General features: G+C 52.6%; 2 protein-coding genes across 2 annotated transcripts; one reads left to right on the top strand and one right to left on the bottom strand.

Annotated features, from left to right (window-relative positions):
• Positions 1-1,989: 1,989 nt before the first annotated feature.
• LOC138176381 (B-cell receptor-associated protein 31-like) lies at positions 1,990-7,569 on the top strand (the record flags this gene model as incomplete). Its single annotated transcript, XM_069107185.1, has 4 exons — positions 1,990-2,291; positions 4,398-4,512; positions 5,344-5,444; positions 6,926-7,569. Coding segments are annotated over 4 exons (557 nt in total), but the record flags the coding sequence as incomplete, so codon positions are not given.
• Positions 7,570-9,599: 2,030 nt separating this feature from the next.
• Positions 9,600-21,468, bottom strand: SLC6A8 (solute carrier family 6 member 8). Its single transcript, XM_069107184.1, has 13 exons — positions 20,864-21,468; positions 17,147-17,278; positions 16,690-16,939; positions 16,420-16,552; positions 15,196-15,330; positions 14,687-14,790; positions 14,448-14,572; positions 12,898-13,010; positions 12,655-12,792; positions 12,455-12,557; positions 12,216-12,316; positions 11,885-12,055; positions 9,600-11,306 (listed from the first exon to the last, which is right to left on the bottom strand). Exons 1-13 carry the CDS (start codon positions 21,123-21,125, stop codon positions 11,166-11,168), a joined length of 1,908 nt encoding a protein of 635 aa, XP_068963285.1. The 5' UTR covers positions 21,126-21,468; the 3' UTR covers positions 9,600-11,165.
• Positions 21,469-21,474: the final 6 nt, after the last annotated feature.

The raw sequence follows: 21,474 nt of genomic DNA, 5'->3' as shown, positions 1-21,474 counted from the left end.
CCAGTGGGAACTGAAGGCCAGACCTTGGAGCCCAAGCTGAGGAGTACCGCAGGCACTTCCCCCCCCGGGGCCCAGCCTCTTAACAATGCAGCCTTGGCTACTCACGGCCTGTCAGCCACTTGTCTAGGAGGGGGAGGGAAGTGCCTTCTGTACTCCTCAGCTTGGGCTCCAAGGTCTGGCCTTCAGTTCCCACTGGTTCCCATCTCTGCCACCAGGTGGCACTCTGAAGTCCTTTGCTCCTTCGACCAAAGGGGTGGTCCTCCAGACCTGGCGTCATCCTCCCTCTGCACTGGAGCCCTAGAGGGCTTTGTGTTGGCTGAAGGGGGGGCGGCAATCTGACTCAGACATGCCTTCCTTTCCCATCCCTGTGGTCCCCATCTATCTCTTGTCTCCACTGCACCTCCCCCTATTCCCCCCAGTGGTTGGTTCCAGACTGCCTCTTTGTATGTAGATGAGCCTGTAGTCTTGGTTGCTCCTCAGCAGCCCAGCCTGGCCCTTGGTGGAAGGTCTTTGGTGCAGAGGGCCTGGCTGAGGAGGGGTCCTACAGCCTGAGCTAGGGAAATCTGAGCCTTGGGCCACGAGATCCCTGAGACCGCTAATTTTAGAGGGTACATGTCACTGGAAACTCACTGTTCCTGCCAGATGGCAGCAGTCTGGCCAGCCCTGGGCCTGTTCCTGGGGGAGCCCCCCTGGTTCTTGTACCCCTGACTTGGATGTCACTGAATAACTGTTAATTAGATGAAAAAAGGAAAGAGGAGGGCCTTCCGTGACCCACCCCCCTACTTCTCTCTTCTCTCTGTGTGCTTGTCCCAAAACCGGGCAAGGCAGAACCCCATGAGGGAGGTGGAAGTGGGATTGGGGAAGATCTCCTGGCTCTCTATTTTTAAAGAGTTTTTTTCCACTAAAACCACGAGGAAAATGTGAGCATTTGTTTGGGGAGGGGAAGAGGAGGAAGGAGAAAAGCAGCAAAGGCCTTGAATGAGCACTGTCCCAGGACTGTAGCTGTTCTTCCTGGCTGTTCTCTATCTCTTCCTGAGAATGGAGTTGAGAGGTGAAAATTTCTTGCTCTCTAGTTCTGTGACCTTTGTACCCTTGTGCCAGATGGGAGGGGGAAAGAAGTTCTTATATTCCAGCAAATCCCTCTCCATCCAGGGAACTGGGAGGGGGGGGCAGTGTCTCCCTAAATGAGGTGGATGAAGAGCTATCTCCCCAGATTTCAGGGAAATGGAATCCTTGTACAATATTGGGCTTTGAGACAAGAGTAGGAGGGCTCCCCCAGGCTAGGCTCCTTTTGATACTCCTTCCACTCCTAGTTAAGGCCCCTCAGATTGCTGCTTTAGGGGCCTAGGAAGCCAGCACTGGCCCAGCTGCTCCTGTTCACATCTGTCTTTAGGCTAATCAGAATGGCAGTGTGCTCACATGGCCTGGTTTGGTTTGGTTTGTTTTTCCTTGCTGTGAGCCCTGCCTTGTGTGGTGGCTAACGGAATTTGGGTGTCTGAGATTAATGTCTTGGAAGTTTGGAAGGGAAGTTAAAAGTAGGGCCTAAGCGTCTGCCCCTTCCCCAGATCTTGCCATGTACCACACAAGGCAGGCCTGGTGCCACAAGGTGGTTGGTCCTGTGGGAGTTAAAGCAACATCCTCTCCTGGGAACATTCCCTCATGGGAATGCCCTACACAACCCTGCCTCCCTCTGGGCCTTACACCTACAGGGCCAGCCCTAGATGATGCACATAATCAGCAGGTTTAGTCTGTAAGGGCATCTGGTCATCACTTCTCACTTTGTCTCCTGGGACCCTAGTGTGAGTCTTCTCCCTCCCCTTCAAAAAAGAAAAGCCCAACATAAGGGAGTGGGTTTGTTAAGGCATAGCAACTGTAGTGTGCTCTTGGAGACAGATCTTCAGATATCTCTGTATGTGACCAGATGAAATTGCTTCCCTTCTCCTCTAGGGTGGAGACTGCCTTTGTGAGGTCTATGAGGAACAGACTAAGTTAGATATAAAGTGTGGTGGGTGCCTTATCAGGGATGCTGCAGGAGCTTTCCCCTAACCCAGAAGTATCCATCAGGTCTAAAGAAAAGCTGCAGGTCATGCCACCTGACCCCCTTTCTTGCTCTTTTTTTTTTAATACCATCTTCTTGCTTTTTAAACAATCACAGCCTGCTCAGACGCCTGGTGACCCTTATCTCCCAGCAGGCCACACTGTTGGCCTCCAATGAAGCCTTCAAAAAACAAGCCGAGGGCGCCAGCGAAGCTGCCAAGAAATACATAGAAGAAAACGACAAGCTGAAGAAGGTGAGTTCTGGCCCCTCCCTTTACCACGTGATAGCCCTGGGGCTGTGCCAGGTGGGCAGCCTCTAGCAATTGGCCAAGCACAAGGGCTCCTGCTCTGGCTTTAGCTGCCAGGGCCCTGAGCAGCCTCGCCCCATACTGCCTGGAAATGCCCCTGCCGACAACATCTTGTAAACTGCTGGCCTGTGGCAAACTCCAAGAAGCCTGGCTGGGTGGGCTGGACTCTGTGGTGTTGACTCAATCCCAGGTGTCCCAGTGATTCAGCTCTAAGGTTTTCCTTGTTGAGAGAGTGAGCTCCTACCCCCTACTCTGGCTTTCTTTGTCACTTTCTCTTTCCCTAGGGTTTTTTTCCCAGGGTGTGCTGAGAAATGGTTAACAGCTGTATCTTGGGGAGGAGTATGTGCAGGAAATGCTTTAAATGCACATTATTCACTTTTTCTCCATCACTTTCTTAAGTCTAGACCAGGGATTGGTTGGCAAACTACAGTCTGAAGGTCCATGAATGGCTTTTACATTTTACATTTTTAAATAAAATTAAGTTGTATTTTAAGAAAACGTAAAAATCATTTTTAGTTTAAGCAAGGGCAATACAAGAACAGGCCGCTCCAAATCACAGGTCAGTGGGACAATCAACAAAGCACTAACTCAAGGCCTGGTTTGTCAATTGGCTTTTGATAGCCAGTGTGAGCTGGCTCCAGCACCCCCTGGCTTTTTTCAGAGGTGAACCAGTGAGCCAGCAGCTGGACTGGGCTGGTGCCTGTGGGTGAAGCCTTTTACTGGGAGCTATAAGGTACTTACACTAGACATCAGAGCTAAGGGACTGTCATTTAGGGGAATCCATTGTAGCTAGACAAGCAGATGGGAGTGAGTGGCATCTTTGGCTTTAGGAGATACTCCTGCTAGGATCTGGACTTCCCTTTCTCCTCTCTCTTTCTCCCTCTCATACCTGGACTGTCAAATCGGCAATATGTTGGAGGTATTTGACTGCTAAGTTAGGGCAGGTTAAAATCCCTAAGTGCTGAGAGGCTAGAGATGAGAAGTTAGTGGCCAAAGTTGCATTGGGTGAGTCTGGGAAGACTTTGGTGGCTGAGAGGCTAAATGGATGTTGGCCATGGTGTTACCTTGGCTGAAATGGACAGTCAGAGGTGGAGAGGAATAAAATGAGATCAATCTATCGATCGCTTGGTGTGATTAAGGGGGAGAGGACGGCTTGCTGGGCCCATGGATTGCTAAGGGAAAGTTGTTTCTTCTGGTGAGAAGGGGATGGCTGGGAATAGGAGGGTGGTTCAGGTCTGGTCCTTATTCTGGGACCTAGCCAGTTAACAAGCATTTATTAAGTGTTTGTTAATTGGAGATAATCCTTGCTGGCAGGGATTATCTTTGCCTCCTTTCCCAGTACTTAGCTCACTTCCTGCTTTATTGACTGACTGATGGAAGGTTGTAGCAGGTAGGGGGATTCCAGGAGGAGGTGGGATTAAGCTGGCTCTAGAAGGAAACCCAACTGCAGAGATGAGGAGGGAGAAGTTTCCCGGCCTGGGGGACAGATGCTGGAAATTGCCAGAGTTGGGAGGTGGAGAGTCTTCTGTGAGAAGCATCGAGCCCAGTGTCACTGGATTGCAGACTATATAGAGTAGGTAGTGTAAGGAGACTGCAAAGGTGTGTGTCGTGGGCAGGTTAGGAAAGGCTCTGAATGTCCAGCAGGATTTCCTGTTTGATCCTGGAGCTGATAGGAAGCCAGTGAAACTGATTGAATGGGTAGGAGTGAGGAGGGATGGTGTGGGATATGGTCAGAATTTGACAGTTCAATGGAGGGTGAATTGGAGTTGGGATAAGACTGAAGGCAGGCTATTGTAGTAGTTGAGGCCTGCACCAGATGGAGGCCTTCCTGTACCTTCCCCACCACCCAGAAGGTGGGCTTTTGATAAAGACTTTAGCCCAAACTGTGGACAAGACTTCCTGTTGGTGCACCCAGAAGGGCAGGGGCTTAGGCCTATGCTGACACAGAGGCTTTTCTCCCTTATTCCCTAATGTGGCAGCTTGACTGGGGGGAGGGGAGGTCTGTGTACCCAGGGAATTGAGTAACCCACACCTCTTTGGTGCCCTTGCTAGGGAGCTGGCACCAACGGTGGTAAATTGGACCTGAACGATGATGTGCTGGTGGAGAACAAAAGCCTAAAGGCTGAACTCAAGAAACTCACTGAGGAGCTGACTGTCAGCAAGCGAAGTAAGGCCCTCGGGGCTGCCCCCTGTTCTGGGCAACTGGGGAAGAAAGACCCAGAGTTTCTTCCCTCTGCTTTTCCCTGCCAGGCTCCCCCCCCCCCACTCACACACTCATGTGTATGCCAAGCTATCATGGGGCCCAGCAATGCCAAGCAGAGGTCAGGAGTTGGCAGTGCCAATGGATACAGAAAGCCGGATAGTGTTTTGCAGCAGCACACAATGCTGCTAGCTATGCTAAGGGGGAGGTGTGGGGAGCCCAGAGATACCTTTGAGCTGAGAACAGAAAGGGGTATTGGGGGTGGAGTGAAGGTAGAAGGAAGGTTCAAAGTTCACAAAGGGAGTGGACAGTTGAGTTTCCCATAAATCCAGGTTGTCTGGGAGCTTCCCCAAGTCACTCCATCCCACAGTTCCCATCTGTTCTCTCTAACACCTCCACCCCCCGGGCTTTGGGCTGCTCCCTGTTCCTCCAGAGACCTCTGGTTTTAGAGATTGAGCCAGCTGAACTCAGTCTTAGCAAATGGAGGGAAGTCCTGAGAGGTGATGGACTCTCCCCTGCTGTGGCAGGTGGGCCAGTCGAGGTGGCCTGGCCAGATGTGGACACTTGGTTGGTGTGGTCTTACCGTTCTCACAACATCCCTTTGTGGGCATTGGGATGCCTTTTGGGGCACACACACCTCTGCTTTCTTCCTTACCTGGTCCTCTAGCCTCTAAGACTATAGGTGTACATGAGGAAAAAGAGGGCAGACGGAGAGATTTCCAAAGCATGCCTAAGGTCCTCTCCTGTCCTTGGCCCATGCCCTCCAACCTTAATCTGTCTCCTGTCTCCTCTCCCAAGACCTGGAGAAAGCAGAAAATGAAGCCCTGGCCATGCGCAAGCAGTCAGAAGGGCTAACCAAAGAGTATGACCGGCTGCTGGAGGAACACGCTCGCCTGCAGGTATGTGTGGAGGACCGGCACCCAGCGTGTAGATGGCCGAGGGGCACATGTGGCTGCTTTTTGGGTGCGGGCTGGGAGGGGGTGGCTGTGTCCCAGACGGGAAGGCCTCTGGAAGCTGTCTGGATGGCTTCCGACAGCTCCTGAGTCTTTGTGTGTCTTCTCTGGCTCTCCCATCTTTCTTGGGCCCTCATATCTCTCATTGTAAAGTGTCCCTACCAAGTACTGGAACAGAGTTGAGGAAATAAGGCAAAGCCCTGGCCCCACATTCTGAACTTCATGTCGCTGCTATGCTTCTACCTGGCAGTATTAGGGGAGGTGGTTGTGGCTTCTTTGTCCATCGCAAGGCCCTCTGACTGCCATGGCTCAGAGGAGAATAACCTGGGCCATCCCCCACACACATACCAATCTGGATGTAGCAGAGGGGAAAAAAGCCAACAGTGCTTTCCTTCCACACATCTGGGGCCCAGAAGGCTTGCTTAAGTAATGGCAGCCCATTGCCCTCTCTTGAGTCAGAGATGGACATGACAGGTTGGGGTGTGGGCCAGCTTTCCCACATACCCCCATACTTACTCCAAAATAGCTCTGGAAGCCCAAGTGATCTTGTCTCAGGTTATTTATAGGCCCCCAGCAGCTATTCTGGGCAATCACAACCAGTTCTGCCCCGAAGGGTGGTTGGTTGACCATGGAAGTCCTTAGGTGCCGGCCCTGGCAGCTGCCATGTTCTGCTATCCACACTGGATGCCAGAGCTCGAGGCCCAAAGCAGTGAAAGAGCTTGTTTATTGCTTTCCTGTCATTGCCCTCTTTAACCCTGTGGGCTCCTGCCACAGCTGGGATGTAATAGTCCAGCTGGATGGGAGGTGGGAGGAAGCCACCCCACCTCAGTGGGTAGCTTGCTGCTTCTGCCTTCACCTTAGCTGTTGCTGGAGGCACAAAAACAGTTCCACATTCTGGGCTAGCAGCTTGGGTTGGCCAGGCCTTGGGGGTGGGGCCTCAGCACAGGGGGTGCAGGGGCTGGGAGGGCTGTAGTTGGTAGAGTTGGTTTTTGCTGGTGCTCTGGGAAGGTAAACAGGAGTCTGGTCCCTTCCAACTGGCCCCACCCTGGCAGGGGCCCAGCCTCCCAACCCCTCCTGAAGCGTCTGCTCGGCTGTCTTCCCAGGCTTCACTCAATCCCCGTCTCAGTCACCAGGCTCCTGGCTGGGTCCTGGCAGCCACATCATAGCCACAGGCTCCAAGACTCAGAGACTGCCAGGGCTGATGGGGAGAGCTTTAACTTGGATTTGAGATTTGGGAGACTGACATTCCTCCCCACTCTGCCCGGGCTTGGCCACTTCCTGGGGGGGAAGGTTTGGGGCCAGGGGAGAGGGGTCAAGTTAAAGGCCGGAGGCACAGGTAGTAGGCCCTGTGCACATTCTCTCTCCATTGCCAGGAGGGAGTTGGGACCACTTGTGCCATTCTGCTCCTCTGTTCTTTCCCCCTCCAGGCTGCAGTGGACGGGCCGACAGAAAAGAAAGAGGAGTGAAAGGTTGGCTCTCTTCCTCTTTTCATCCTCTTCCTGCTTCCATTCCTCCCCATCACAAGCAGCTGCTTCTCTCTGGGTCACATTGGAAAGGGGGGATTGCAAGGAACGCTCCCTGCCCCATCCAACCCTCACTTCCTTGGTAATGTCTTGCCCAGGCGCCATATACCCCACTGCTGACTCAACTTGCTTTGGGCTTTCACTTTTGCTCAGCTTGTAAATAAACTTTGACCACTGAACCACCCCCCTACCCAACCCCCCCCATGCTTGCCTTACTCTGAATCTAGAGGGCAACCCCAGCAATTGGGGATTGGGGGCAGGGGAAGATATGATGGTTGCAAGCTTGGGCCCCTTCTCATTTAGTTGTTTTTCCCCCCACCATCTACCTTCATCTCTTCCTATTCCAAAGAACAAAGGGGTTTGCTGTGTGAGGAGGGGGCACCTGAGATTGGGTTCACGATTTGAGGCAGTAGTTGTTTTACTATGAAGAGCCCTCTGTTTTTTTGGGGATGGAATCTTGTGTTCTCTCCAGTGTGGGTACTTCTGGGTTTGGTTTGGGAGTAGTTCCCAGCTTCTCTTGGAGAAATAAAGTTTGTTAATCAAAGCAACTTACACGTGTGACTGCATGACTCTGGCCAGCACAGAAGAGCAGACTGTTGGTCTGTCTACCCGTCCAAGGGGTAATTGGGAAATCAGGCTGGTCTCTGTCCCAAGTCCCGAGGTTCCAGACTCCAAAACTTCTGGGTTTCTTTGCCCATTTGTTCATATGTCCCTTTCCTAGCTCTACCTTCTCTTGAATTTACCAATTTATAAGTACCAAGATGCAGGGAACCCAATCCACCTCCTAGCAAGAGTTCAGTTCTCATTTGGACTTTCACAACAACCCAGATGAGGTGAAGACTTTAAGCTTTGACCTGATGTGAATCAAGCAACCTTCATGCCTTGTCTCATTGGGAACCTGAAAACCCCCACTTCTGGACTCTTGGGGCCTTGTGAAAGGGGAGTTAACTCCTTTTTTCTGTTACAAGGTTCCAGGGACCGAATTTCCCCTAAACAGCCATTGAGGGTTTTTGTTTGTTTGTTTTCTCCCCTGGAGCAGTGAGGCTTGGGATGTCTTCGCATCTACTTAGGCTAGATTTCTTTGGAGAATGGAATCTCTCCTCTTGCCTCCTTCCAGAAACCAGAGTTTCTAGGGACTCAGAAAGGGGGAAGGCTTGCCCTACCTGGGCTGGGAAGAAAAACCCTTTGCCTCTTTGTGATTCCCCAACAGGTGGATGGGGGCTGATATAGCAGGTGAAAGCTGGGTGGGTTTCAGGGAGGTGGCAGTTAATTCTGAGATGCTAGGTTCAGAAAAGGAGGTGGACCAATCTTCCAAGTTGGACATAGGGAAAGAGGGATTAAATTTACTGGGCATAATGGGGGAAGATGATGAAATGAAACCCCTCCCAACAAGCTGAATGCTCCAAAGTAGCAAGGAAAGAGGTCCTAGAAATGGTTGGTTGAGGAAGGCTCCTTCTCTTTCAGGTGTGGCCTCAGTCATTTCCCCAAAGGCATGTAAATATTTGACGTCCAGGTTTTGACTAGATAGGACCAGAAGGAACCAGGGTTCAAAGAATCTCAGAGAATTGACAAATTCTTGGAGGGAACAAACAGACCAAGGTGGTGGGCAAGGAGCTGGTACAGAATGCCATGGGGAGACTCTACCCTAGTTCTGGCTGGGTTTGTGGGAAGAGGAACCAGGTGAGTATGGTGTCAAGCCATAGCAACCCCAACCTCCATTCCCAAAGATGGTGGCCATTCAAGTGGGAAACTTCTTGGCTAGAAATGTTTTCTCTTGAATGTACTTGGTATAAATGCCAAAATGGAGGGAGCCCAATCCACCTCTTAGCAACTCCAATTCTCATTTGGACTTTCACAACAACCTAGATGAGGTGAAGACTTTAAAGCAATGAATCGGGAGCTTATGGAGAAGGGAAGCTGAGCCATACTAGTGGGGGGACTCTTTGCCTCATGAGGCACCCTGTTAACTTGTGGAAGGGCCAGTAGTGTCTTCAAACACAGGTAGCATTTCCCAAATTTGAGCCAAACCATGGATGGAGATATTTCCCCATCTTCCAGGACACCCTTAGGGAGGTGAGACACCAAAACTTGCCCAATGAGAGACATTCTGCCCATGTTTGGTGAAATCCATTGTATTTACAATTCAACTTTTTAGTGCACTGGGGAGCTTAAGGAAAATATGGGGTAATTTGACAGAGAAGAAACAGCTAGGGAACATGGCAGCCTCTATGGCCTTCATTCAGAACAGCTTCTGAGAAGCCAAGAAGGCTCTAAACAATTTCAGAATGGGACAAAAAGTCTCAGTCATTTTTTCAGATCAGGGCAGCTTAGGAGGACAGAGAGGTTCTCTGAGCAGACCTTGAGCATTAAAGTGCCCAGGAAAGAGATTCTGAGGCACTATGGGAGGATGCCAACTCCACAAGGTGTATTAGGGGAATAGATTTGTGGAGACAAATTTCATATGGTTTGTGAACCATGGTGTTTGGTGAGTGGTGCATAGATGGGAATGGATTACTGGCAAGGCCATGCAAACCCACTTTGGTGGCACCTGTGCCCCAAAGGAAAGACAGAGCAACGATTTGAAAAATGACATGTCTTTATTGCTATGTTTGCAGGTGGCTTTTTAGCAGTCACAACGTCCCAGGGCCCCCCCAAAACCTGGAGTGGGCCTGGTCTCTGTGGGGGGCCCGGTTTTGGCTGTCTGTCAGGGTTTTTGCTTTTTGACACAAGGCGGGGTTTAAAGCTTCTATGTGGAAGACTTGAGATATGCAAAGTGCATCAGACATAGAAGGGGGAGGGTGGGAAACATGGACAGGGGTTCTCTGAGGTGCCCTCAAGTGCCCCTTCCTTCCCCAGATCGTAACCTTCCCCTTCCCAGAATGGCATTAAGGGAAGGGGCTAGGATGGGGGTGAGTGTGAACAGTGGCACCATGGGCTGTGCCAGGCTGGTGTTTTGGGAGACGCCCCTTCCCTCCCTCCTAAAAGGCCAGGCCTCAATACATAGAAATACTGGGCACCATGCCGCAGTCAGGCAACTTTGCTGGGGAGGGGGCAGTCAGGGATCTGGCCTCCCAGACCCGGAACTCCCCTCACCACTCTTGGTGATGAGGAAAGAGGGACGGGGACCAAAAAACCTGTGACAAACCAGGATTGGAGGATTTTTTTCAGCTTTTTTTTTTTCTAACAAAATTAGATCTCTATCAGGCTCTCATGGGGTTGGGGGTGGAAGAGGGTTGTTTCTGTTTTTAGAAATATACAAGCAGAAATCACACTCTTAAGAGTTTTTACAAAAATGTGCAAAATACAAGTCTTTGCCCTCGGGCATAATTTACACCTGGTATTCTCAATTCCATATATATCTATATACTGTATATATATATGTATTGTGTATATCTATATACTGTATATATATATATATATAGCCACTGTATGTATGTACACATCCATGCGCAAACACACCACCCACCCACACACACATACATACATACATACACACCTTAATTTGGGGGCTTGTCAGGAATTTCGTCTTGAGATAAGAGGCTAGGAGACTGAGCTGGGGAGGGGGGAGAGGAAGGAACTCACTACGGCTGTCGGCTGGCTGGCTCCCATGTAGGATGCAGGGGACTCAACTTAGGCTTGTAGTGACCCAGGGGGTCATGGGAGTCCTTCCCATCCACCAAAATGGGGCTTACTCCTCTGGAGGTCAGGTCCCTCCCCCAGCTTGGGGGGAGGGCCAAATTAAAGTGGAAAACATTCCCTAATGTTTTAACTAACTAAAATGGGTGCCAGGGGTTGGGGGTGGGGTCTCGATTTTGGTGGGTGTTTTTAAAATTTTATTTTTTTGGTGTTTTATTTTAAAAAAGAAAGAAAACCAGTTCAACTCAAGCACTCATACACCGTGGCCCCAGCCTGACCCGGGTCCCCTCTATCAGTATCATACAGAAAAGGCTCCCCCCTCCCCAGGGTCTTAGTGAGGGGGGTTGAAAGGAGTGAGAGGGGGTTTTACTATGGCTACAAGAAGGGAGGCTGGTGGGGGAGTGGGTAGGCAAAGGAGAGGGGGAGCGTGGCTATCTCTCCCCATTGGCTTTGGGCACTCAGGGCAGAGGCAGGCGCCCCCTTCCTGCTCCACCCCCTCAAGGGCAGGTCACATGACACTCTCCACCACAATGACCTTGCTGCTCTCAGACACAGGAGTCAGGGTGGTCAGGCCCCTGACATCAGAGTCCTGAGCCTTGTACTCCAAGTGATGGACTCCCCACACTGGCTGGGTCAGGTCACGCCAACGCTGAGGGGGCAAGGATAGGGGAGGGTTAGTTCCTCTGGACAGGGCCCCCCAGGAATCCCTCCCTTGCCTATTTCCCAGAAGGACCCTTGTCTCAATTAAAACTCCCAAGTTTTTCTCATGGGCCCACCTACTTCCTCAACCCAGAGCAAGATTTGGTTCCAGCACTCCCCAAAGCAGTGTATACACTGCTCTGGGGGCCTCTTGAGACTGTGCTATCTCCCAGCATGGGCCGATTCCATTTTTCAAGGTCTAGGGTGTCTTTCTCAGTGTCTTTGCCATTACTTGGGCTCAGCACACATGGGCAATGTGACTAGACTGGAGAACTGGGGAGCAGGAACTCCCTGGGGACAGCATCTGGGCTTAGCACAGGCAAGCACTGAAGCAGTTGGTGGAACTGGGACCACAGGCCTGTCACTTATCTTTTGGGTCTGTTTCCTCATCTTTAAAATGGAAAAATCCCAAGTCTCCAAAGATACAACAGACTTTAGTATAGGCAAAGGGTTCCTGACTGGTTGTTGCTGATCCCAGGTGCATTGTAAGGCAGAGGGACAAAAGCAAGGCTGATTGGTGAGGCTGACCTCAATGAATGTCCCCTTGGCCCCCAGGAGGTGGTAGAGTAGATAGAGTGGCACACACAGCATGGAGGAAAAGGCGAAGCACCAGCCCACCGCTTCGCCCCACCACGGGTACACGTAGGTGTTGTTGTATACAAGTGGCTTGTAATATACCACGTTGAAGGTGAAGATGCCCTGAGGGGGATTAAAAAGGCTAGCAGTCACACTGGTTACAACTGGGTGGCCACCCATCAGACACTGGCCACACTGCACCCCTCCCCCAGCCAGCCTCCCTCCCTCCACCTTTAGAGATCCAGTCACATCCCGAAAGTCCGTCCCCCTCCCTAGCTGTTACCATGCAGACCAGTGGGGTGAAGAAGGACCAGCACCATTTCATCCAAGGGGAAGGCCGGTAGCCGATCATACAGGCAACATCATCCATGAACCGGTCAGCACCTAGTGTGTGGGATGGGTTTGGGGGTGGGGGGAGAGAAGTGTTGATCTATCCACTCAACCCCCTCTAGCCCACAAATACAATGTCCCACCTTCTTGCCCACCACCCCAAACAGATCTCACCCCCGTGCTTCCATTTACCATAAACCCAGGCCACCACTGCACACTCCCAGAATGCCTGCCACAGCAAAGTCATACCACTGGCCGAATAATAATCAAACAGCTGGAAGACGTACATGCCGCCCTTCAAAGAGGGAAGGAGAGGTCAAGGTCAGAAGAAAAGGTCAAGATCTTGCCTGTCATCTCTTCCTTCTCCCTTCCCACCGCCTCTTCCAACTTACTTCAGTAACCATGGAGAGGTCAATGATAAAGCAGATTACACAGCACAGAGCTACAGAGATCTCCCGATGGAAACGAAAGTAGTAGGAGGCCGGGAGGAGATCCAGGAGGCCGGTGATGAAGCCTTCCACCCCTACGAACTGCAGGCCAACAATAACACAGCAGGGAAGGCAAGACAGCTTAGAACAGTGGCTGCTGCTTCCCCTTCTACCTCCAAGAGCCTCCCTTCCCAGCCCAGAACCCACCTGGCTGTCCAGGCCGAGCAGCAGTAACATGAAGAAGAAGAGGGCAGCCCAGAGAGGGGCCATGGGCATCAGGGTAACAGCCCGGGGATATGCAATGAAGGCCAGGCCTGGTCCTGTTGGATGGCAGAGACACAGGCTTGTCCACCAGTCCTCCCCCGAGGAGGTCCAAACCCATGGAGATGCCATGTTGTTTTATCTCCTGGTAGGCATCCCCCTCGAGTAGCACACAGGCTTCCTTGAGGCACTGGGCATGTAGCTGCTTACCCACCCTTCAGTTACATTTTCCCAAAGACCCCTAAGAGGCCTTAGTTTATCAAGTTCCCATACTTAAGACCCTCCTCCCAACCCCCCACCCCCACACCAATCAGAATCTGATGACTTTGCCTTCCATTCCCCTCCTCCAGCCTGACATCTGATCCCTAACCAGGGAGGGGCAGCTGGTCTGCAGCAGCTGCTGAAACCAGAGAGGTCACCCATTAACCCTTGGGGCAGCACAGCATGGGCCAGAGCAGAAGAGCCTAGACTAGACTAGACTCCCCCCGTCCTATCTTCCCTTAACACAAATCACACCGCTAGAAACTGGCTGCTCCCCTACCTCTACTTGACCCCCTATGAACTTTTGAAACAAATGAGCATTTCCTCCTGGCTGCCTCCAGTTGGGGAGTGCCATGCAGGGCATCAGGAGCACAGCATTTAAGAACAGGAGACAGTTCTCCTTAGAGCTACCTTCTGGGCTCCCTTCCATCCTGGGCCAGCTCAGCCCTCACCCCACTTGTCTCAGGCCTGTGGGTCTTTCACTCATGTTCCAGGACAGCTGTTTGCTTCAGGACACCCTGCTGCCTTTGTGTTGAAATGTTCAGCAGCTTGGTGGGGTGCAAAACGTGCTAGGGCTAGTGTCCAGAGAAGCCCCGAGAACCTGGATTCCTACTAGCTGTGCAACCCTGGGTGCAGGACCACTCTATGGCTCCTTTCCTACAAGGATAATACCAGGAGAGCACCCTCCTACTGATGGGTGTTGGTCCAATGAAAAAATGGGCTGAAAGCGCTTTGTAAACCTCTGTGTGCTAGAAATGTCAGCTCCTGTTACCTCCCCAGGCTCTGGCTGGGTATGGCCCCCAGATTCAGAGCTGGAGGAAGCCTTGGAAGCCACTTAAGCCAAACTCCTCTGCCACCCCGTACACACTTTACAGGAGGGATCTGAAGCCCTAAGTTCAAGTGATTTGCTGAAGAGCAAAACATGATTAAGTACCAGGATCACACATGAAGCCAAGCCAGTAAGGCTTTGAATAGAGCTCCTGACGCCTTACCCGGCCCTGGAGTCAGGAGGACCTGAGTTCAAATCCAGCCTCAGACACAAAACTCAAGACAACACAAAAACTAGCCATGTGACCTTGAGCAAGTCATTTAACCCCAATTTCCCCTACCTTCTTCCTTCCAAAAAGCAAAAAAACAAAAAAAATGTGGGGAGAAGGGGGCGGGGTCCAGACAACGCTCAAATTTGTGAATATGCACACAAAAGGAAGACTGCAGGGATCAGACCCTCAACACACCTGACTCAGCCACCTTGGAGATGTGCACACCCTGTTCTGTGGCCATGAAGCCCAGGATGGAGAACACCACAAAGCCTGCAAAGAAGCTGGTGCCACTGTTGATAAGGGCCAGTATGATGGCGTCCCTAGAAAAGAGTAGAGTTAGCAGATGCCACTGTGAGCTGGGGGTGGGGGGTGGGGGTGTTTCAGAGAAGAAAGTTCCAAAGAAAGCAAAGCATCTTGGGGGGCAATTCCCTTACTTGTAGCAGTTGTTGTTAAACCGATTGTAGCTGCCCAAAGCTGTGAGTGCCCCCAGGCCGATGGCATAGGAAAAGAAGATCTGTGTGCCAGCATCAATCCACACCTGGGGAGCAGAGAAGGGAGAATGCGCAAGAGATCAGGAGGCCCAGGGCAGGGGAATGGGCAGGTTCCCCAGGCAGGGACCACTATTTTCCAATTGCCAGGCTTGAGTGGCCAGGCTGACCTTGGCATCCATAATACAACACAGCATAGTCCTGCCCCTGTCTCTCAATTCAAGTCAATAATCACCTAGGCTGCTTTAGGCCAGTATAAGATGCTGAGACACAAAAACCAATTACTTCCTGCCCTCAGTTTCCTCCTTTGTAAATTGGGGAGGGAGTGAAGAGAAGGATGCCAGAAGGATGCCAGGCTCAGGGAAAAGTGCTCTCTGGGACAGAATGACCTCAGAATCCAATTTCCACTTCTGGGGGGGGAAGATGAAAATATTGGGGGTAGAGAGGCAGCTTACCTGTGGAGACCCCAGCTTCGACCAGTCAGGCTTGAGATAGTAGATGATGCCGTCCAATGCTCCTGGCAGCATGACCCCCCTCACCAGCAGGACAAGGAGGACAACATACGGGAATGTAGCAGTGAAATAAACAATCTGCATGAAGACCAGGACCAAGTCCCAAATTAGATGCCCAAGATTGCCCTCCTCCAGCTAGGCTTCCCAGCTTAGCCCAGCCCTGCCTGCCTGCCTTCCCTGGCCTTCTTCTTCAGAGGCCTTTTCTTGGAAGGCCTTGGGTCTTCTAATCCTCCCTCAGACCCTCCCCCCCCTCCCCTGCTCTCCAGCAGCTGCCCAGGCTATAGGGGTGGGGATGCTTGGATTAGAATAAGGAGAGACCTTTGGAGTCTGGCACATGCAAACTCTCCTAGTCCCCTGCTGCCTTTGTTCACCTGTCCTCTAATCTTCCTGTGCTTTGAGCCCTCCTCCCTCTTCCCCCCCCCAAACTCCTCTCTCCTTCATTGTCTGAATACTAGAACAGGCCTGGGAGGCCCCAAGGACTAACTGTCCCCAATCCCTCTCTTTGCCCACCCCCCTCCCCACCATCCCTGACAATGGGGTCAGGTCAGGAGCAGGGAGGGGAGGAGTAGAGAAGAGGAAGGAGGCAGTTAGGACCTCCTTCCCACCCACCCGCCAGCTCCATAGCTCCATACTGGATTCTAGAAAACCCAGGGCAGGGACAGGGTCTGTGACCTGTTGAGGGGCAGAGGGAATGCCAGTGTCCATTCCCCCCCCCCCCCAACACTGGCCAAGGGTGGGGTGGTCAGACCAGCAGGGGAGCAGGGCTTTTGCTCTTCCCTCCCCTCCCCCAACAGGGCTGGGACTGGGAAAGGGGCCAGGATGGAACATTGTTAGGCTGTTGCTGTGGAAACAGCATCCATATCCCAGCCTATGAGCCTCAGAGTCTAGAAGTAAAGGGGGTGAGTTGAGGATGAGTGGGGATTGCCTGCCCCTGTGTGTGTGTGTGTGTGTGTGTGTGAGTGTGGGTATGATGGGTTGGCTGTGAACCCACAGGAGACAGTATTTCCAATGAAGACCTATGACCTCTTCCCAGATGTCCTCTGCATCTGGAGGGTAGGTATCCTAGAGCTCAACTGGAGGGCACTCAGGAAGTAGGGAAGAGGTAGGAAGAGGGGAGCCCTAGGGGTTAAGAATGCAGGCCTATCAGCTGGGGGGCTGAGCAGTTACCTTTCCGGTTGACTTGACTCCCTTCCACACACAGAAGTAGACCAGAACCCAGCAGGCTAGAAGGCAGAGGGTCACCTCCCAGTTGAGATCCCCAGGGACCTCCAGACCTGAAGACAGGCGAAGGACTTTCTTTCTGGAAGGGGAGATGTCAAGAGGAGAATGAAGGGCTGTGCATTGGGGCAGGGAAAAAAAAAGGTGACCAAAGTACTTTATCAGTAGCTGACTAGAGGTGGGGTAGGGGTTTGGGGGGGAGGGGGGGGGTGGACTCACTCCCAGAAGTCAATGACAGGGGAACGGCGATCTGAGAGTTGGTCACAGGTGAGGTTGGCCACAGTGGCATTGGCACAGTCTTCCTGGCGGAAGATCTCCACGCACTCTGGGGTGTTCCAGTCATGCCCACAGGAGGCCCAGGGCAGTGAGGCCGTGAAGGACTTCACCAGGTAGTAGAAACCCCAGGCCAGCACCATAATGTAGTAAGTGTTACAATAGAAAACTATCACCATGGAGGCAAAGCCTAGGCCTGGGGGTAGGAGAGAGCAATAAAGTAATGAGGGCCTTGATGTCCTAGCCACCCAACCTACCCAGCCAGCAAGTCAAGTCCTCTAAAGGGACTTCAAGTCCACCTAACCCAGCCAGGCAGAACCTCCCTCAGCATGCAGACCCACAGCTTAGAAGGTGGCCCTGGCCTCCATGACATGAGGGAGGGAAGCTGCTCAAAGATGCCAACCTTTGAAGAGGGGGCAGATGTTCCAAACATTGATGCTGCCAGCTTTCATAAACTGGCCCAGCGAGATCTCCAGGAAGAAAATAGGGATCCCTCCCAGGACAGCAATCAGAAGATAGGGGATGAGAAATACTCCTGTGGGGGGAAAAGAACCCAAGTCACATTCAATTATAGCTTCAGAAGATAATCTACCTCTTCCCAAAGGAAGCTAGCTGAGTAACTGGGCAAACCACTTAACCCCTGAGCTCTAAAGTTCCCTATTTATAAAATACTTCCCAGAGTTGCCATTAAGATCACATGAGGGAGGTCTTGTCTTACCCCATAACTTGGCCAGGTTTGAGGGCTGCCCAGAAGGCTGTCCCTATCTACCTCTTGGTTACTAGGCCACCTCTCCCCATCCCACTGGGCTCAACTCATGGCCCACTTCCCCCTAGGCTGCCAGTCTTTTCAATAAGCCTTGCTTTCAAGGGGCCCCAGCTCTAGGAAGGCTACCCTGCCCACTTGGACAAGCAATGCCACACTCTCCTGGACAGGCTGTTTTTCATCAAGAGACAAAGATATTGTTCAGGGAAACATGAGGAGCCGTGCCTGGCCACAAGCTTCTAGGGTTTATAGAACCTGCTAACAAAACGCCAGCTATAGCTCTGGATAGAAGTCTGGGTCTGCATCCTGCCTAGCAGGGTAACTGTGGACCAAGTCATCAAAACTGAACTGTTATTTCTGTAAAATCCTAGGAACCCTAACACCTCAAGTCAGGGCTTCAAAGGTCGTGGGGAAACTGAAGAGAGGACAGAGGAGATGACCAGTGTCTTTGCAAACCTTCAATTGTTATTAAAATGGCCTTCACAGCTGGTACAGGCAGTTTTGCACAATGGCTAAAGTCCAGCTGGCCAGTCAGGCCATGAGCTGAGGCCTCAGTGAGATGGCAGGACTCAATTTAAAGGGAGCATGGAAAAACAAGACGGCCTGTTGGTGTGGTTTGTTACATCTTCCACAACTTTACAGAGGAGGAAACTGAGGCTCAGATATGATATTGCCCAGGGTCACAGTTTGTTTGAGGCAGAATTCAGACCAACTCAGGTCTTCTTGGACCTCAACTCAAGCAGCTGTCCATCCTGTCTTGTGGGAGTTTGTCTATCAAATTGTTACTTTCCATTGTGACTGCTTTTCAGGAAGGGAGGCCCCAAAAAGAAAGGACCTTAAAGATCCTCTAAAGGAGAAAACCTCCAAATTTGAGGAAACTGAGAGGAAGGGACTTGTCCAAGGTCACCTAGGAGAGCCATTACAGAATCAGGATTAAAAACTACTATCTAAATCACATTAATCTCGACCCAACATCAGACTGCTTCCCTCCTTGGCTTTCATAGCTGGACATTCTGGGAGAGGGGGAAGATGGTGAGGACAAAAGCAGTAGGTTAAGTTACTGGGGTCCTTTGAAGACCCTCCTCCCACCTGCAGTGATCCCTGGGGCAGCAGGGTACAAGGAGGCTGGGTCCTGACCTAGCAGGCTTCAGCAGTCCCCTGCCTCATTCACTCCAGGGGCTGAGGAGCTGGAAACTGGGAGGGGGGGGGGTCAACTTTGACAGTGGCAGATGGTGGCAGGTGTAGAAAGGAGGGGAAGGAAGTGCCATGGGGTTAGCTCAGGAGGGGATAGGCCTTCCCTCTCATTCCCCAGACCCCCTGCTGAGGCCTCACCCTCTCCACCCCAGGCAGGTTGGGACAAGTTCTGGGAAAAGGGGGGGGAGCAGCTCTGGGGAGTGGAGGTGTGGAATGGAGGGAAGAGGTAGTCAGTAATCTTGGTTATTCAAGATGCTGTCCCCAGTGAGCCATAGTCTTCCTTAGCAACACACATACATATACACACATCCATACATACAGGTGGGTGTGAATAGCAGAAGAGCAGATGGCCAGAGCTCAGACCCCTGAAGCTTCAGGTCACACGTAATCCCTAGAAGACATTGTGAACCACGCTCCCAGACTGCCTGCCTCATGTGTCTGCGCCACACTGCGTCATGTGACGCAACAGCCACAAGCATGCATGTGAGAGAAACCCACGCCAGGGGGTGGAGACAGCTGGTGAGCAAGGGAGGGGCCCCAGGGTCCCTCAACCTGGGCAGGAGAGAAGGACAGATGGGTGAGGCCAGGGACAGAGATGAAATCCAGGAAAGAGAATGGGAGAAGACAGGCCAAGAGACAGAGGCAAGAGACAAGTGGGCCGAGGTGAGGGAGCCCAGCAGACAGGGCCAGCCAGAAGCTGCTGATGGAACTGGAGGCAGATAGGAACCTACCCCCTCCCCTCCTTCCTGCCCCCTCCTCCCCTAAGGCCTAAGGCACTGAGGATTGGGCTGGCAGAAGGGTCAAGGCCAAGGACAGTGGCTGGGGGGGAGGGAGAGGAAGCAGGTGGCAATGCCTATGTAACCCACTGAGATACTGGGGTCTGGGACCACCTTCTCACCCTGTTCCTCCCCAATCTTTTCCTTCCCCCCAGACAGCAGAACTGGGCATCAGATTCCTGGGCCTGCTTCTCAGTCCCCTGAAGCCCACTCTCCCAAGTAGCCCCTCAATAATGCTATCTAGACAGCATCCTCCCCACAGGCACCCCTCCATTCTTGGGGAGCAAATTCCAAACTCCATAAGCATGCCAAGGCAATCATATGCAGAAGAGCCATGACTGAATGTACGTACCCTAGGATGCAAGGCCCAACCATCTAGTGTGTCTAGGGTATTCACTTCTATGTGTATTCACATGTAACGGCATGTGAATGAGCATGAATGATAAACACATGCATAGAACACGTGTAAGTGTGTACGCATGTGTACATATAAAGCCAGGCCTGTGCACCTAAGGGGGCAGAAGCACCCAGTATGACAGGCAGCCAGATAGTGGCCCATTGTGTAGTGGGGGTAAGGGGTGTACCCACAGTATGGTACTGTGGGCCCTGGGGGGGGGGGGGTGAGGGGGTCAGACTGACTGACCACCTAGCTCTCCCAGGAGCCCATGCTCTTAAAGGGGCAGTCAGCCCCCAAGAGATGGATTGGGGAGGGGGCAAACACCTTCAGAAAAGGTCTTCCCTAGCCTTCACTGTTCCCAACCCCCCCCCCCCAGCCTTGGCTATCCTTCCCATTTCCACCTCCCCAGCCTTTAGGGTGGGCAAAGCAATGAGTGGCAGGTCTGGGCCCACCCCAGAACAGCTGCATCTCCCAGCCCCAGTGCCAGCCTGGGGAGCACTGCAGACTCAGGGGAGAGGGCTTCAGGACCCCAAGTCACTTGCTGGTGTTCTTGCTATCCCTCCACACTCCCCCCCCCCCATCTACACACAACCCTTTTCCCCTCCCCTTCCGGGTCCTCCCTGCCCATGGACTTTGGCATCTCTGAGTAGGGAATGGACCAAAGGGAGGAAGAAGGCCAATGGATGACCAGGGCAATGGGAGGGGTGTGTGGGGAATGTAATAGGGAAAGTAGCCTAGGGGGTGGGAAGCAAGGCGAGAGACAGAGGAAAGGGTCTGGTCGCGCCCAAGGATTAGGAGCTGGAGGTGAAGCAGATGGGGGTGATGGGGTCAGAGGGAAAGGGAGCAGGGCTGGAGTAATCGAGGGGGGAAGGGAGGGAGAAGAGGATAGGGCAAGGAGGAGGTGGTTCGAGAAGGCCTGGAGGGACTGACGTGGGCCAGGAGGTGAGCATCCCGGAGAAGACAGGCCGCCGGCAGGCCGGCTACACTCACCTCCGCCGTTCTTGTAGCACAGGTATGGGAAACGCCAGACGTTACCAAGGCCCACCGCGAAACCCACACAAGACATGATGAAGTCCATCTGGCGGGTCCATGTCTCTCGGGGCGGGATGGCCAGGCCTGGGCCCGGGCCCCCCAGTCCGGCTGCTACCACCTCGGCCTTGACTGGGGGGGTCCCGTCCGCAGGGTCAAGAAGCGAGCCCTTCTTTTCCCTGGACACGCTGTAGATGCCGTTCTCTGTGGTCTTCTTCGCCATGGCCCCGCTGCTAGGGCAGGGCTGGGTGTGTGTGTGTGTGTGTGTGTGTGTGTGTGTGTGTACTTCGGGGGGAAAACGACAGAGGGCTCAGATTGGGGTGAGGGGAGATCACGGAGAATACAAAGGACACTGTCTAGGTACTCCTGTCCCCTTTAAAGGAGGCCCAGGTGCTCCGACGCACAAGGGGGTCTCCCCAAATCCCCTCTAAAGAATTGGCCAACTGTCGGCAGCAGATGCCCCTAACAATTGGGGGAGGGGGCACAAGCCCAAGATCTACGGGAGCAGCAAGGGAGCAGCCCCCAGAATTTGGGGAGGGGAGGAACTATTTTCCAGAGGGAAGGGGAGGGGG

The sequence above is a fragment of the Petaurus breviceps genome, unplaced genomic scaffold, assembly GCF_028583685.1.
Source record: "Petaurus breviceps papuanus isolate PSGF00001 unplaced genomic scaffold, PetGlider_PUasm1.0 88054, whole genome shotgun sequence".
NCBI lineage: Eukaryota > Metazoa > Chordata > Mammalia > Diprotodontia > Petauridae > Petaurus > Petaurus breviceps.
This window is presented reverse-complemented; position numbering and strand designations above follow the sequence as displayed.